The sequence below is a fragment of the Oreochromis aureus genome, linkage group 2 (assembly GCF_013358895.1).
Source record: "Oreochromis aureus strain Israel breed Guangdong linkage group 2, ZZ_aureus, whole genome shotgun sequence".
NCBI classification, from domain to species: domain Eukaryota; kingdom Metazoa; phylum Chordata; class Actinopteri; order Cichliformes; family Cichlidae; genus Oreochromis; species Oreochromis aureus.
In genome coordinates, this window is record NC_052943.1 from 6031670 (window position 1) to 6048886 (window position 17217).

The following is a 17217-nucleotide window of genomic DNA, read 5'->3' on the forward strand; positions in this document are numbered from 1 at the left end:
ACAGCAGTCTGCAGATGACAGCATTAACTTTTAAGGCTTTATAGCATCTTCTTTACCCAACACATACCATTAATCCGCTTAATGGCCACCATGACCCCTTTCATCGTGTTTCATAAAATAAAAATATGAATAAAGCCCATTACAGTCTCTATTGTGGAGAGTTTCAGCAATAAATCATAGCGGTTCTATTAGAAGGATTGCCTCTGTGGCAAGTCAGGTTGCCATCTTAAATTATCAGTGCCGTTTGCGTTATTATTTTTGCATGTTATAATGCCTAAATCGGAGAAGTGTAACTTTCTATTCAAATCTCTTCCTGGCCTTCAGTTGTTAGTGTGAGGACTAATATTTAGTGTTTTTTACCTCTCTCAACTTTCAGATTCTTTGCTTTCATAAGAAACCTTTTTTCTTTACATCCAATGAAGCAGAAGATGTTAAATCTGAATTACGCTGAAATTTTAATCATGTAAAAAAAAAAATAAATAAATAAATACAAAAGTACAAAAAAAAAAAAAAAAAAACATGAGCACATTTTTTTTACTACAAACTTTTGGCCAATTTCTTCCATTAAATTTTGGATCAAATTAGGAAATTTTAAAAGCTGATTTAAATTTTTTTTTAAAATAACAATACATGTAATGACTATGACCTTATCAAAGAATACTTCCCAGTTCATCAGTTTAAATCCATGTATAACTATAGTGCATAACGCATTCATTAGACCACCACCCACTGTAAGCTGCGCTAAATTAGACTTTGGTAATTACCCATGCTATTTCTGAATCAGTTTCTCTAATGGTTAATCCATCCGTATGTTCAAGCTCTTTAACTGAAATTATTTTTAATGCTAAAGTACATCATTTCTGATTTTTGAATTTTCAAATGTACACCAAAAAACAAAAAAATCGTAAAGGACTTTAAAATTACACTTATTACACTTCTGACTTCTCAGGGAAGTCCAGTGTGCTGGCTAAAACTGTAGGTATAAATATATGGATTGCGTCTAAAATTCCTCACTCCTGTTCAAAAAATGTGAAATGTAGAGAACTCACTGAAAAGGAAAGAGTCTGCAATAAAGCACTTTGTGATGATGGATGATCTTTGAGACAATCTGGGCAAGACTAAAAGTGTTCTCACAGTGTGGTCATGCTTTGGAGTCAATTGCTGAGACTGGTACTTACAAAATGCGCCAAGGAAGAGGCAGAATATGAAAGCTGATCACAAACACTGAGCTGTAGATAACTGGAAAAAGGTACTTTGGACAGACAAGTACAAATTTCAGCTCTTCGGTCAGTAATATTGTGTTTGTCCACAGAAAAGCTGGAGAATGTTAGATGGATTGCAAAGACAGTGAAAAAGGGGCAAGATTCCTTTATGGTATAGTTATTATAGAAGCGGCATGGACACATTAGTGAAGAAGGTCTGCCACAACATCTTGGATCCACCAAAAAGTTGGAATCCCTCCTGAACCACCCATCCGACCCCTCCATCCATCCATCTTCTTCCACTTACCAGGGGCCGGGTCAGCCTTAGTAGAGAAGCCCAAGTGGCTAGGGACCTCCCTCTCTCTAGCCACCTCTTCCACCTTTTCTGGGGGAACATCGAAGCATTCGCAGGGCAACAAAGAGATATAATCTCTCCAGCTTGTCCTGGGTCTGCCCGGGTCCTCCGTCCAGTGGGATATGCCCAGAACACCTCACCCAGGAGGTGCATGAAGGAGTAGCGACCCTACTCGGAGCCCTTCTTGAACTCCTTACCCTATCTCAAAGGAAGCGGCTAGCTACCCTTTCAAGGAAGCTCCTTTCCGTCACTTGTATCCGCAATCTTGTTATTTCTTCACTTCACCCTTTTCAGCTGAGAACCATGGCCTCAGACTTGGAGGTGCTGATTCTCATTCCTGTCGCTTCACACTCACCTCACATCATTTGCGAAAAGCAGAGATGAGATTCTGAGACTACTGAAGTGCAAGCCTCTGCCACTTGGCTACACCTAGAAACTCTGTCCATAAAAACTATGAACATTCTGAAGCAAAACTGATTAATTGTGTGTTTAACAAGACAATGGCCCCAAGCAAATTTCAAAGCTGTGCAGAGACTGTTTGACCAGGAAAAGGGAATCTGGAGTACTGGAACTGATGGACTGGCCAAGTCAAAGTCTGGGCTTGAATCAAAGTGATTTGGGATTTAGTGGAATCAAAGGCACAAGAATTTAATTCAAATCAGCTCTCTGGGAACAGCTAGAGGAGCATTAGTTATGCAGCCTAACTTTATATTTCAGTGGTAATGGACGTGCTACAGAGAATACAGTCAAAAACTGTTGCTTTCCCAGTGGTGCACCTGAATGAAAGTACCCTGTATAAATGCATTACCTCAAGTAACTACCCCCTACAATCCAAATGTTGAAAAGTACAAACAAAAGGAGTAAAGCCTCTCCACCCACTAATTGTTAAAATAACAACTCTGACAAAAATAACAAGTAGTGAACATGTAGGTGTTCTTTGCTGTTCACTCACAGGGATTTTCAGAAGTGTTTCTGGAACTCTCTTTACTTTTACTAGACAATCTTGACTGCTTTAAAGAAGTGCAGAGTGGGGCCCTAAGGTTCAGTGAGATTCAGCATTGGTTTTTGATCTTGTCAATCACAGAGAGGGAATTCTCTGATAGTGTATGTAACATTGTATTGTTGAATTATTTCCACAAAGTAGCACATTTCTTTGAAGTTAACCAATCAGTTTACAGACCTGTTGCTAGCTAATTATGCAGCCATCAATCATCCATTATCTTCTGCTTATCCAAAATTGTCTAGCAGTGGCAGTAGGCTAAGCAGGGTACTCCAGATGTCCTTCTCCCCAGCAGCAATTTCCAGCTGCTCCTGGAGGAAGCCCAAGGCATTCCCAAACCAGATAAGATATATAATCTCTCCAGCAGCTTCTGGAGATACCCTGAGGTCTCTTCCAAGTTGGACTTGCCTGGTAAACCTCCATAGGAAGGCACCCAGGAGGCATCTTATCCAGATGCCCGAAACGCCTCAACTGGCTCCTTTCAACACAGAGGAGCAGCAGGTCTACTCCCAGCTCTCTCCAGATGTCACCCTATCTCTGTGGAAGAAAGTCATCTCAGCCACTTTGCAATCAAGGCTACAACAGCCACATTACTGCTGACACCTCACCAACGAAGCAAGTTACTTAATTAGCTCATATATTATACCATGTATTCATGTTCACCCAATAAAAAGCTGCAATTAAAGAACCATACATTTTAGGTGATAGAGGACCTTAAAAACAAAACAGAAAAACAAAAATAGAACAAAAAGGTGAATAAATATGATCCTAAATATATCTTCTGTTTTGCTCAGTGGTTAACACTATTGCAAACGGGCATGCTATATCATTGTTTTTTGTTGTTTTACACCGGTGACGTGTTTTTATCTTTTAATCACGTAGCCACAAAATGTGTTTAAAATTACATCAATAAAAACTAAAGTGTCAGCATTTAAGGTGTTCTGTGAAGTTTTACTGTAGATAAAAGCTGTTTTCATTTCGTGTAGCACTCAGTGCATTTCTTTCCTCGAGAAACATTTCCAAAGTTAATTTCTCTTAAAGTTGAATCCCACTTTTTTTTTTTCTTTATCGCTTTGCTCTTTGGCTTGGTTTTCACATTACTGTGCAGCTGCTGTCCAATAGTGTGAAACCACTTGGTGTACTTTTCATCTGAATTCCACTGTATATTTACGTGCATGCATAAGACAAAAAAAGAAACAAAAAGTAAATATTTGAGCCTAAATTGCTCTACAGCTCAACTGGAGATCAAACACACTGAATATCTTTCTGTTTGCATGTTTTTGGTTCTTGTTTTTGTAAATGTAACAAAAGGTAAAATGATCATTTCATGTTCGCATTGGCTGAAAAGTTCTGCTTCTTGAAATTCGTACAATTAACTCTTGGTTTAATCACCAGAGACCCTTCAAATGTAGTGCTGAGTTAAAAAGGAAGCCCTTTAACCTCATCCAAAGGCATAACTGCCAGACTCTATTAGCAATGTCTATATTTTATTATATTTGCGGTCCAGCATGCAGAATCTGCATTCAGAACGGCTCACATCTCGAGGCAACCATCTTCTGAGCCAGGGCAAAGGCCAAGAAAGGTGATCGTGCTTGTGCATGTGTGTATAGTGGAAATATTGAGTGGATGAGAAACTAAGGTCCAGATAGTGTTGAATTTATGAGCAACCCCTGCCTGGATAAAATTAAGTATGCTTGTGTGGTTTCAACAAAACCGAAAACAGAGTCTTCTGCTTCACCTTTCTCCATTCCCGTCCTGCCTTCTGTTTCTTGAAATTCTTCTTTGTGGAGACCTCTGCTTCCACTTCAAAGAATTATCTGTTTTCTTTCTACTTCTTTAACACTGGCTTTAAGAAGGAAAAAAAAACAACTTCCATTAATGAGTAACAACCCTTGTGATTGAGCGTCACATATAATTTGTTGTTTGGGTAATACAAACCAGTTTGTGGTAGGACACAGTAATGATAAATGGAATTATCCTTAACAAAAACGCTATCACTGGCGGTGGTACAAAGGCCTTTCAGTAAATTCTCAATTTGAGGATCTAACACTGCCCTTGAATTGTTTAGGCACAACTGGGACGGGTGGAGGAATTAATTTCCGATATTACCAAACAGCGGGGTACACAGCTCCCAGGGCACCGCAGACAAAATCTTTCATCCCTGTTAAAAAAAAATTGAATGGGGATTTAAGGAGAACACAGATAATTCAATCTTTATCAGCGGCAAGCCACAATGAAATGTTAAGTTTCCATGGGATCCTCTTACCTCAAAGGAGGACTCCGGAATGAAAGGACAACACATCTGAAGCATCTCCCTCCTGCTCTTGAGCAAAAGAGTAAAACACATGCACAGACACACACACAGTCTCTCTGAGACACAAACACGCAACATAAAAGGTTCTCATCAACATATCAAAGCTCGTACTTCCTGTTCAACATGCTATATGTGAACCCAGTGGATGCCAACGAGTCAACGTAGCTACACATCATATATATATATATATATATATATATATATATATATATATATATATATATATATATATATATATATATATATATATATATATATATATATATATATATATATATATATATATATATATATATATATATATATATATATATGTGTGTGTGTGTGTGTGTGTGCACTGACAGCTCCTGCAAAAAGAAGACGGTAACAGATCGAGATAACTCTCAAGTGTCAGATATACATGCACATACACACAAACGTGGACATGTTTGGCATTCTGCTATGTAAGCAACCACCTCTCTCTCTCTCTTTCTCCCTCTCTCTCTCAGCCACATATTTGAGAGAAAGTTTTAAAGGAAGAGATAGCGCAGAAAGGAGTGAAACGAACAACTCTGGCTTAGTAATGTCAACTCAAACTCCACGAGATACCCAATAACGGCACATAGATACTCTTGCAGAAAAGCTCCACTCCAGCATTAAAGGTGTCAACACATACTAATCCACCAGTTTGGGGGACTGTTACAATGGGTCAATATGCAATTTGAGGCAGGTTGACAGAGAACATTGGATTGATTGATTTTGACCTTTTCCTTGACAGTACCTGCTGTACACATTCTCTACAAAATAATGAAAAGTGTTGAAATCCTTATATCTTTAGCTTTTGCCTCTTTTCTTCTCCCAAATAAGCGCCTGTTGTTAATCCCACTCATACGTCTGGCTGGAGGTCTGCTCTCTCTGCTTTATCTCTAAGAGCAGGGGGAGACAGACTCAGGGGGGGTGATACCAACCGTATCGATTTGTGCAAACATGCAGACACACATGCACACACATACACACTCTTAACCATTTGTAGAGGCTGTGAACAACATGGCTATAATCAAAAAGCTGTTCCTCCATCTAGTCTACTCCGCAAAGTGATATTACTCTCAGCTACATACTAGTTCTAAACTTGGTCATTGTAAAGATTCAACAGACTCCAATGAATTTTAGTTAAAATGTGGTTAAAAGTGGAGTCCCACATGATGGACTCTACTGACTTTTGTTGATCTTTTTACTTCAAACTTGTGGCTTTGCGTCAAAACAACTCTCAAAACAACTGTTTAATGGAATACCATGAAATCTGATGCAGACTTTTATGTTTGATTCTGACAGAAGTTATGTGAAGGCTTTATGGGGACTTCTTCTATTTTGCAGATGCTAAGCTAAAGAGTAGCATAAAACAACAAGAGCCACCTTACAGGATGTTTCCCCATGTTTTTGACATTGGTTGTGATGACACTACACAGCTACAGCGTGGGGATTATCTTTGAGCTTATCAGCAAGCTAAACTGCTAAAGACAGACATATGCTAATTTAACCGGTGTGTTCCTGCGTTGTGTCTGAGAGGATGCGATCAGCCAAGACGCAGCCTGCAGCCACACCCGTCTAGTGCCCGGCAGGTGCCTGCGCAACTACTGTTTCTGTGACTTGCTAAGCCAGGAGCAGTGGAGAGGCCGGGCGGTCATCACCCTGTCGCTGGACCTGGGGCTGGGGGTGCTGACAGTCCAGGCCAATTCCCTCTCCCGCCCACAGGGTGAGGGGAGTAGGTTTGGCGATATGGCTCCCCAGCCTCAGTCGCGGGACGTGGTCTGCGGTGCCGTGCAGGGAAGTTGGACGCACCTGCACGGCACCTGCAACCGTGCCCAGTCTTAAAATCTGTACTGGGTCCTGACTTGAGTGTTGTTGTTGGAGTGTTCGGCTGAGCTGGGAAGCTGCAGCCGTGTGTGTCTGTGAACAGCCACTGAGTGTGTAAATAAAAGTTAATGCTGAAAAGCATGTATGTGTCGTCGGGTCTGCCGTGGGTTCTTTACACACACAAAAACAACTTGCAATGTCACTGTATTCTCACACATCATGACTTCCGTGTCTTTTAACCTGTTGAACCCCAATGCCACCAGTACTGGGGGTGAGAAGGAGAACAGGTGGTTTAACAGGATGTACTGCCAGATCTGTTATTCAAATTTGGACGTGTGCTATCCACAGAAAAGTCAGAATCTCAGTTAAAAGCTCACAAAACCATTTCAACAACCACCAAAAAGCTAAAACACCAAACAATTGAAGAGCAGGTAAGCAGATTCTACAACAAGATGTAAACACAAAGCACATGTAACCAGAGCTTCTACCTACCCTCCAGTTGACCAGTTCTAGACTCGTGAGGTAGTGTTAAAGGGAGAATCATTTGCAGGAGACAGGTGAGTTGAGGAGAACACTGTATTACCACACAGATGATAACACTGCAACATAGACACCACTATAGCCGGCAAAACAATTTATAACTTAAACAATCACACATATATAATCTGCATTAAGTGTCTCTGAGTCTCCGCATGGGTATGGTGTCAGTGATCCAAAGTCTAAAGTCAAGGGTCAGAAGAGTAAGTCAAGTCAAGCTCGCTTCTTCTTGGAGAAGAAGACGAGAAAAAAAAAAATAGGAAAGATGATTTACTGGGTGCACCCTTATTTCTTTTTCTACTGTCAGCGCTGTTATGTGGTCGGGGGGGGGGGGGGTCCAACCAAACCATGAATCTCCAAAGGAACAAAGGACAATGGCTCGCCATCTCCTCGTGGAGGAGAGTTCCAACATCAAAAGTCAATGAATAACCATCAATGGGATGTAAGGGAAAAAAACCCAGTCTGCATGACAATGAAAACCCTTATTGCATACAGCTTTGGAATTCATCTCACACACACACACACACTTGTGTATTCAAGTATGTTTAACATATGAACATTGCATTATTTCAATCCTTATGCAAAATGCAAACACACCATTGAACTAAGGAAATAGTACAAGTCTGCATTGAAAAACACATAACAGAGGACTTTTCTTTTCCAAAATGAAAGAATGGATTAAGATTTAACCATTGCTTATGAAGTCTGATCATCTTTAACCAGAAAGTTATCAAGTTTTTCTGAAACAACTTGAACTCACCTTACATAAGTTTTAATCAACATTTATCATTAGAATGTTTTTATGTACAAAACCATATTTTTATCTCTTTGAAATCAACCTCTGAAACAATAGAAACAATCTGCATAACACTCTTTATACAACTACCTAACTCCAATCACATTTTACACATTTCCCGCAGCAGCAGTAACCTTCGCAAGTGAATAAAGAGGAATAAAAGTGGAATAAAGAGCATTGGCTCAAGCAGGACTATCACACTGTTAACTTGAACCTAAAATATATTCTTACAATATTAATAAGAACAACTAAATACTCCAAAACGCTATTTTGAAAACTTCATCGGTGCCTGCCCGACACACCCACACACCGATAGAGTTGGGAAGCAGGTACCATGCTCGCTACTTCAATGCTAACTTTTACGACACTCACCAAGACAGTCGGAAGTACTATAATTCCTGTAGAAACAACATCCGGTCTTCTTGGTGATTCCATTCTGCTCCTCCTCAACCAAATCCCGGTTACAGGCTGTTACCTTTTCCACTGCAGAAAGTACTTTTCCTGACTAATCAGGATTTCTTGCTCTAGCATTTGACCCTTGCTACTAGCATGCGCTGTAGCCTCACCTGCATTACACGCGTGAAATCTCCCTCAGTCAGCATGAGGAGGCGGAATCTACTTCTCCTAACCAATCACAGGCAAGCATGTATGGTTTAAGCCAATAAAGTGAAAGATGGCAGAATAAACTTGATAGGGATGCAGTTGAGCCAATAGAAAATAGGTTTAGCAAAAAAGAGCAAATAAACTATAGTTAATTATATATATATATTAAAAAAAAAAAAAAAAGATTAGGCAGAAAAGAAAAAAATAACTATGGAAGCTCAATTCCACTGGGCTACACACAGATCACCTGACGGCAAGTACACAGCGACCAAATCTTAGTGTCTCTCAACACTGGAAAACCTACACATTACATCTGCAGAACTACATGAGCTACTGGGCCATGGAGACCCATGCCATAAAGGCCCCAGTCCACAGTTTTTATGCAGATGTTAATAACAGAGGAAGTTTGGAACTTTGCAATTGCTGATTCAGCAGAGCATTAGGAACTTGTAGGTACCTCAGCACTCAGTACCCCCACTTTGCCTATTACAGTATAACACTCAAATTCAGTAAGATCTTTAGAATGTATTTTTGTCTACAGAGGCTAGCAGACCCTAAACTGATATCGGCATGTTGGCATTGCCACTGTGCTGATAATAATATGTTTCTAAAGCTTGGAGAACATCATGTTGGATAATTTTTAAGTCCATGTTATGGTACTGCTTCAGCTCTGGTGCCTTGTTGGTGTCTTGTAAGCCTATTTGGGACATTTGGCTTCTTGCATGAGCCTCACACTAACATGGCCGTAAACATAAGACAGATGCGACCTCAAAAATGGTTCCGAATGCTGTCAGCACCAACAAGATAAAAACTACACCCTGCCAATCCCTAGCTGAAGTGACCCCCCTGCTTTGTTGAGAAATGTGAGCGATCAAGCACATTTCAAGCTGATGCTACCTCTTATTGGTGCATTGAAGGGTATAATACCCATTTGGGAGGGTCACAATTCAAAAAGTCACAACATCCTTTTCCCTTCAGATTTGATAAGGGGAGAAAAAATCCCTTCAGAGAAGAAGCAGAAGCTCCCATATCAATCCATCAAACCAAAAAGTAGTAAAATGGCACTCCTAAATGAAATTCTCTTGTCTTGCGCTGAGCTCAACTTGAAAAGGCCAGTCACATGAGGGTTTAAATAGATATCTATTTTCTGGGCTGAAAATCAAACTGGCCATCATTCTGTCCTGCATCACCTCTCTCTTGGGGGCTTGTCACATTTATAACATGTAGTCATTTTCTCAGCTGTCAAACCATGCTCTTACCAAGCTCGGTCCCCCAACCCATGCTGTCAGCTCCTAATTCTAATCGGCTCAAACATCTGTGTGTGCACAAGTATAGTTTTTGAGAAATGTCTTTGGAATTGTAAGGGGATTCATTTCTTTTTTTTCTTTTTTAATATTCCGTGTGAGTGTGTGCACTTGAGTGTGTGTAATGTAAGGATCTGGACAAAGGTGGCATAGCAAAGTAGGTCATGACAGAGGTTAGTACTGCATTAGCAACTGTCACCGGCACGACATGAGAGTTCAGACACCAGGGCAGCCCTCACCCTCTCACTCACAGTATAGACACACACACACACACACACTCCAACCAAGGATTTTTGAAACTCTGTGGCGTTCTGTCATGGATCTGAGCCAGCAGGCCGTGACACACATGGAGGGCAGTGTCTGGAACAGGAGGACGTGTCCAGTCTGTCTTTTGTGTGTCTGCACACACATGCATGACACAATGTTTGGATATGACAGGGGCTTTTGACCTGCCAGAATCCAAACTCTTTGCCCTTGCCAAACATTCAAAAAACGAAATTCTCAACTTTTTTTTTTTGGACACTTCTTTGATGTTTTCCTTATTTGGCCTGGAGTCGTTTTAAATAGAAGTTGTTCAATATTCAAAGATTTGCTCCATTAAAGCACAGATGAATCCTCGCAAAAGGCTTTGCATCAGTATCTGCTTCTCAGGGTTGACTTATGGAAATCTCTCTCATTACTTCTGCCTTCTATGGTTCAAAATCTCACATAAAAATATAATGATCCAAGCTGTTTCTGTTGTCTGCTGTGTCAGTCAACGATTTTTTAATGTTCTAAGTCTCTTCAGTTTCTATCCTCAGAAAGTCTGGGATAATTATGGGAGTAAAAAGGCTCCCTATCAGAGCAGATTAACAACATCTCACTAGCCTGAACTCCTCACTCCCTTTTATCTCCTCAAACACAGTAGAAGAGAAGAGGAGTTACGTAACTCCCACCTTAGGGACCCAGCCGACTTTCCACCCAACTTTTGTCTGTCTCTGCATGTCTAGGGCGTCTGCTAGTTCTCAGCTGTTTGATGTGCATGTTTGAAGCAGCCATGCGATTGGGGAGGAAAGGATGTGTCTGTTGTTCGCAGCTCTTGCCGCTTTGCTCTGATCCCTCAAGGAACGAGTTTCAAAGCATGGCAAAGTTGGACCTTTCCTGGTTCTGCATTTAACACCTTCTCGATTTGCAGAGCTAAGGTGCTGTATAGCTTCCCTCCTAACCCACTGTGTAAGCATTCCTCAAAAGACCCTCCCTTCTTTAATGTCATTTAGTTATAACGTCTCTTTTGTCGAAATCTGTTTCAAATTATTTCTGAGGTCCCTAAAAGCCGTGTTAACACACGGAACCCTTAATGTGAGGTTCTTTTACTGATTAAAAGAATATTAGATCATGTCAGCCATGAAAAAAAATTAATTATATATTCAAAATGGTAAAAACCGACAAGATTATTTCTGTCTACTCATTAGAAACAGCTTTCATTCCCCTTGTGGAAAATAAATGAACAACAAGTTGAACTTTGGGTTAATTAGTCTCTGGCAGTTGGTGAAAAACATGTAGAAGAATTTCCAGGCTGTAGCTGTCTTGCTTGTTTCTATTAAAACACAAGTATAGGCCATATGAATCAGCGGTCAAATGTGAGCATAAACTGTGTTTGTGCAAATGGAAATTAAATTATAACATTTCTACCATGCAAACAGTTCTTAATCTTGCTTTTCCCTTGTTTGGTACAGTACAATAGCTAATAAGAGATCATTCCTGTTTTTATAATTTCCATAAGGAGCTCCGGCTCCTTCTGCTATTCATAAGGGAAAAGCAGCACAGAACTCCTTTAAATAAAAATAACGAAAGCAAAGATGAAATCTTTGATTGAACACATGTGCTTTCAGGATAAAAACTAATTACCAGCATCAGATTTACCTAACATGAATCAATTAGATTTACACAGAGAAGAAATACTAAGACTTATGGATGCTCTCTTGAGTGGAATGAGAAATCACTGCACATTAAATAACATGATTAAGCATCTTTTGCGGGATTGATCTATGGAGAAACATTAATAGAGGACAAATTCTGCTTCGGTTGTCACTGTTGTATTTGTTGTGTTTGTGTATGCTTTAGGACTATAGCATTAATAACATAAGCATAAATGCCCATGGCCCATTAGAGCTGGAAACATAATGTATAAATCTGTCTTTGGAACTGCAAAAGAATAGTTACAAAAGGCTTAAATAAGTAACAATGTTACAAAAAAAATTGTACAGATATTGCTGTTAAGAATATTTATTTATTTTAACAAGGCAAGACATGTGAAGGAAACAGTGTCGGAAGTGCTACCAGGTATCTTTTATTCATAAATCCCATTTTACATTGTACATTTAGGCACTTTGTTGCTAGGAGCCTATCACAAAAATACATAAATTGTTCCCATTTCTTTAAAATACCAAAGGTATCGCGTAAAGTTGGCAAAGTGATTCCTAAAACTCGGCAATGCCAACACTCTCAGTCATGGATTGGCCGCCCCAGAGCCTGGACATCAACATAATTGAAGCAGTGTGGGTTCCTCTTGACTGAAAACAGAACAAAAGACAGCCAACATCCAAAAAAGAGCTTTGAATGTCCTTCAAGAAGCCTGGAGAACTATTCCCAAAGACTAATTAAAGAAATTATGTTTCCCTAAGAGTGTTCTGGCTGTGTTGAAGAATAAAGGTGGTCATACTAAATATTGACTTTCAATAGAATGGTACGTCTGTAAATGTTTCATTAGGAAATGTTTTGTATAACCCCATCAAGTGTTAAATAAAAATATGAAACTACATTGTTGAAGAATTGGAGACCCCTTTTTTAGATCGTATTTCCAGATGCTTGTTAAAGTCCCCCACTGCTTATGCAATCATCTCGTCAAGTTCAAAAAACACACAATGCTTTGAAGCTGCAGATTCCTCAGCTGCACAGAATAATTTCTGAAGGTTGATGCTACATCATAAGTCATACACTCAAATAATGCTAATTCTTGAATAGAATTGGGAAACAGTATTTTAAATGTTAGGTTAACTGCAAGATCAGTAATGTAATAAAAAAAAGAAAATATTTCCAGTCCATATCACACAAAGACGAGTTCATATGATATCATAGAAAAGCTATATAATAATGTAACTATCATGAACTGTAACTAGATTAACAAAACTAATGATGAATATATTTACTGGTTGCATGCAGTGAATGGTAAACATGATTTTATATTATGAGAATTACTTGTCTTTTTATGGGTCCAAGCAGTAAAGCTGTAGGAACACAAATGCAATTTGTTCATTTTGTGTTATCATTATTATTCCTCAATAAAAGCGCAACAACACTGCTAAGACCTGGAAAGATAAAAGTTTGTGACATGGTGCCAAATTCCCTCCTAAACCTAGAAACCGTAACCATAGCTGGTACTGTAATAACCAGGTTCATGCTTTTAGCAGTCATCTTATAAATATCTGCATTTCTTTGCAAGTTTTTCTAGTGTCCTTTTAAAAATACATTTTCTGAGTCCACATCATCTACAGCATTTGCTGAGTGTAAGTTGTTTAAGAAAATGTCAGCAAACTATTAATCCACATGTCCACAACATCTAGAAATGTGACAACATTTCTAATTCATAATTAGTTTCATAAAATACATTTGTACAAAATTTGATTGGAGTATTTTGAGTATTTTATCATTTAGAGCAGTGGTTCTTAACCTTGTTGGAGGTACCGAACCCCACCAGTTTCATATTCGCATTCACTGAACCCCTCTTTAGTGAAAAATAAAATATGATTTTTTTTCAAATTCAAAACATAGACCTTTTTTTTTCCTGGTGCACAAAATGAGCCGTGCATGTCACGGCGGAGGCTCTGCCGAACCCCTGAGACCGACTCACCGAACCCCTAGGGTTCGATCGAACCCAGGTTAAGAACCACTGATTTAGAGTATATTTATTATTATTATAAATTTCATAAATCTATAATATATTTATATATATGTGTGTGTGTGTGTGTATACTGTATATATACATGTATATATATATATATATATATATACATATATGTGTATATATATGTATATATGTACACACACACACATATATCTATATATAGATATATATAGATATATGTATATATATCTATATATACGCATATATGTATATATGTATATATATATATATATATATACACATATAACCTCTTTGCTCAAAATGACATCATTAGCACATTGTTATTTTTTGATTAGATGCCAAAATTGCTAGTATTCAGCTTTTAGTAGTAGTCAGTCATTTTTATTTTTCAAGTTTTTAAGAGATTTCTATAATATTTGTGTGTGTGTGTGTGTGTCTTTTACATTGTGATATGGGGATAAAGACACATAACTTTTTTCTTGACTAAATAAAAACATCCATATGGACTTGCATATATACATCTGTAACTTGGACTTGAATGACACAAACATTATTCTCATGAGTCCTATGTGACAGTACCTAAAAACACCAGCAGTGGTCACTGGCAAACTTGGAAGTCCATGGCTCTTGTGATCAGAACATGACATATGGTGTTTGTCTGTCATCCTGTTACCAGAGCAAGTCAGGACAACACACAGCGGGGGTTGAGTTGGGCATCACTGGATGTCTGCCTTCTCAACTATATCCCGTTATTGCAGGTCCACACTCAGTTAAATGACGTAGTGCGACTGAAGAGCAGATCAGCATGCTTACAGGTCAGGGTGTTAATGAGAGGACCTTAGGGTTTTCCGCTGAGGCTGACAAAAGCCAGGTGGAGAGTTATAAAGGGGCAAAGGTAGCCAAGTAGAGATGTTCTCTACCAGTATAGCCCTATAGGCCTAGGCCCTTTTCATCTTTAACCACCAGCTGCTCTGCTGCACTCAGGCCTCAAACACAGGTAAGCAAGTTTCTCTGTATTCCCTCAAGATTTCCACTGTTAAAATTTATGTGTATAATAACCAGGATGAAAATAAAGTGTGGGCAGAATCTATAATTCAACCCATCTACTGTGCCAAGGAGCCTGGCACAAGGCCAAGAGGGATAGAGGAGTGGCGGACCCGATAGAGTGCTCTGCCAATGCTGTAATGTCTGGCACAGGTGCATTGTTAAAGACACTGTTAAAATGATTTATTTTCAATCCAATAATCTGCAGTACATTATATGATGTCCACAAAAGGTCTATATAGTTTCTAAATGACTGCTAAATATGTTTTTCACCTTGAAACAGAAGCTGAACTTCAAACGTGCAAGAATATCCATCACAAATGGGATTTAACTAATATCACTTCTGTAATACTGGACAAATCATCTCCACTCTTGAGCACTGTAACTGCTAAGCTGGACAGCAAGGTGTGGGCTGACCTTGAGGATACACTGACAGTATCCACATTGGTGATTCTGGGGCATATTCTTTCTAGCTTTGATGGGGCCATCATAAAATCTGGCTCAACTGGGGATAAAAGTAAAGCAAACGGACTGAGAACAAAATCAATTTTCAATCTACTTCAACAGAGGCTGTGCAGAAATAACATTAGGCTCAACTTTGGGTGACTGAAATCTAAAAAAACTAAAAAGGAAAAAAAAAATACCTATGAAATGTAGAACATTACAAAAATATTACATTTTTAGGGATGATTTTCTATTTATCACTATATGTTGCATTAGCCTTGTGAAAAACAGAGTGAAGACCAAGTGTGTCATCAAGATGTAACATTTGGAATGACTGAAAATTTGGAGAATACGACTCTTCCACAGACCTTCTTTTTCACATGGCATTTCCATCAAAGAATGCCGTATTTGCTTTTTTTCCCTCTCTCTCCTTTATAAATTTTGAGTTGGGGTATTGCATGTGCCTCATCTTTGCAGCTATTAGGTAGAATCTCACAAGAAGTTATTAACAGAAAATGCCAGGAAAAGTCATCATTCGACATCACTTCATCTCTAACTTTCACTCTTCCCAACCTTGAGGTGTTATGTATTGATAACTGAATTCAGTTTTACACTTTTCTTTGAAACCCAACACAATAAAAATCTGAATAGCTTTCAAATGTTTGTGTATGAAGTCCTCTTTTTGTCCTTTGTTCAAGCGGTCTCCCTCGTATGGCCAGGGTATCATGGGTGGTGTCCATGCTGTTACTGCTGATGCTCTGCTCTCCAGGGGGGTCTTCGGTCCCCCTCAAGCATCTGTGTGGTTCCCACCTGGTGGACGCCCTCTACTTTGTGTGTGGAGAAAGGGGCTTTTTCTACAATCCGAGCCGGACCCACAAGCGGGATGTGGAACATCTGCTCGGTAAGACCACTGTTCTGCCTCTTTTTTGTTTGACTTGTGTAAAATAAGCTCTAATTGTCCCCTTGATGGTGGGAGTTCAGAAAGGAACAGCATGACATCACCCCAAGACCCCAGTCGTGCTTTGTGTGTCTAGTCTCTGAACACAGTGTTCAAAGTTCAGACTCAGTCTAATGAAAATGCCAAATTGGATGCTAGCTGGAAGAAAAATGTTTAGGGACAACATGCTGAAAACTTTACAGAACTATATCAATGTATTGAGTCATCATTAGTGTGCAAAGCCCAACTCCAGGCTCCTTTGAGTTCAGTGGTGTGGCCAGGCTTGTGGTTTGTAGCTTTCAACATCTATGCTGTGACAAAACCAGTTGATCAAAATTGTGAAATCCCTAAATTATTCATTGTTATATTCTAGAAACTTTTTTGGATCTTCCGCATCAAACGCTCTATTGATGTTTCGACGTTAACATTAGGGGTGTAAGCTATGATATGCCTCCGTTAGCGCTCCATCATATCTCCTCTTGAAGTACAGACTAACAAGACTAAATGGATTGGGGAGATCAGATTAACTAGCCATTAAGTCTCCATTAAAGTGTGAACAGTAAATGGTATTTTGCGGAACTGGAGATTTGCACAGCAGCATCAGGACTTAACACAGGGCTGTGGAAACTTTCTCCACTTCAAAGGGTTCCTGTCTAAAAGGGCCAGACAGGACCAGCGACTGTGGAGGGCTTTGTCGGGCCGCGACGAGCCCAAAGTGAAGAGAGGGATCGTGGAGCAGTGCTGCCACAAGCCGTGCAGCATTTACCACCTGGAGGGCTACTGCGACTGACTCGCCACTTCACAACGAGCACCACTCATAGCCTGTAAAAAGGTCCCGAAGTCAATTTCTGGCCTGATACTTGCTGGCTATGTCTTATCAACTGAAGGAAATAAAGCTTCCTGACCCATAACCCAAGGCTCTTTTCTGCAAAGATGTGAATTTG

General features: G+C 39.4%; 1 protein-coding gene and 1 long non-coding RNA gene across 2 annotated transcripts; one reads left to right on the plus strand and one right to left on the minus strand.

The window, feature by feature from the left end:
* Positions 1 to 565: 565 nt before the first annotated feature.
* LOC120441374 lies at positions 566 to 8593 on the minus strand. The gene is made up of 4 exons (XR_005614028.1): positions 8410 to 8593; positions 4824 to 4927; positions 4296 to 4718; positions 566 to 3094 (listed from the first exon to the last, which is right to left on the minus strand). It is a non-coding gene; the product is annotated as an uncharacterized LOC120441374 (long non-coding RNA).
* A 6159-nt stretch (positions 8594 to 14752) lies between these two features.
* Positions 14753 to 17163, plus strand: insb (preproinsulin b). The gene is made up of 3 exons (XM_031733332.2): positions 14753 to 14845; positions 16035 to 16237; positions 16918 to 17163. Exons 2-3 carry the CDS (start codon positions 16048 to 16050, stop codon positions 17061 to 17063), a joined length of 336 nt encoding a protein of 111 aa, XP_031589192.1. The 5' UTR covers positions 14753 to 14845; positions 16035 to 16047; the 3' UTR covers positions 17064 to 17163.
* Positions 17164 to 17217: the final 54 nt, after the last annotated feature.

Excerpts from the sequence above, each read along its gene's own strand:
- insb (XM_031733332.2), top strand. The coding sequence starts at position 16,048 with ATGGCCAGGGTATCATGGGTGGTGTCCATGCTGTTACTGCTGATGCTC. Across the intron at positions 16,238-16,917 it reads GGATGTGGAACATCTGCTCG|GGTTCCTGTCTAAAAGGGCC; the intron begins GTAAGACCACTG and ends TCCACTTCAAAG.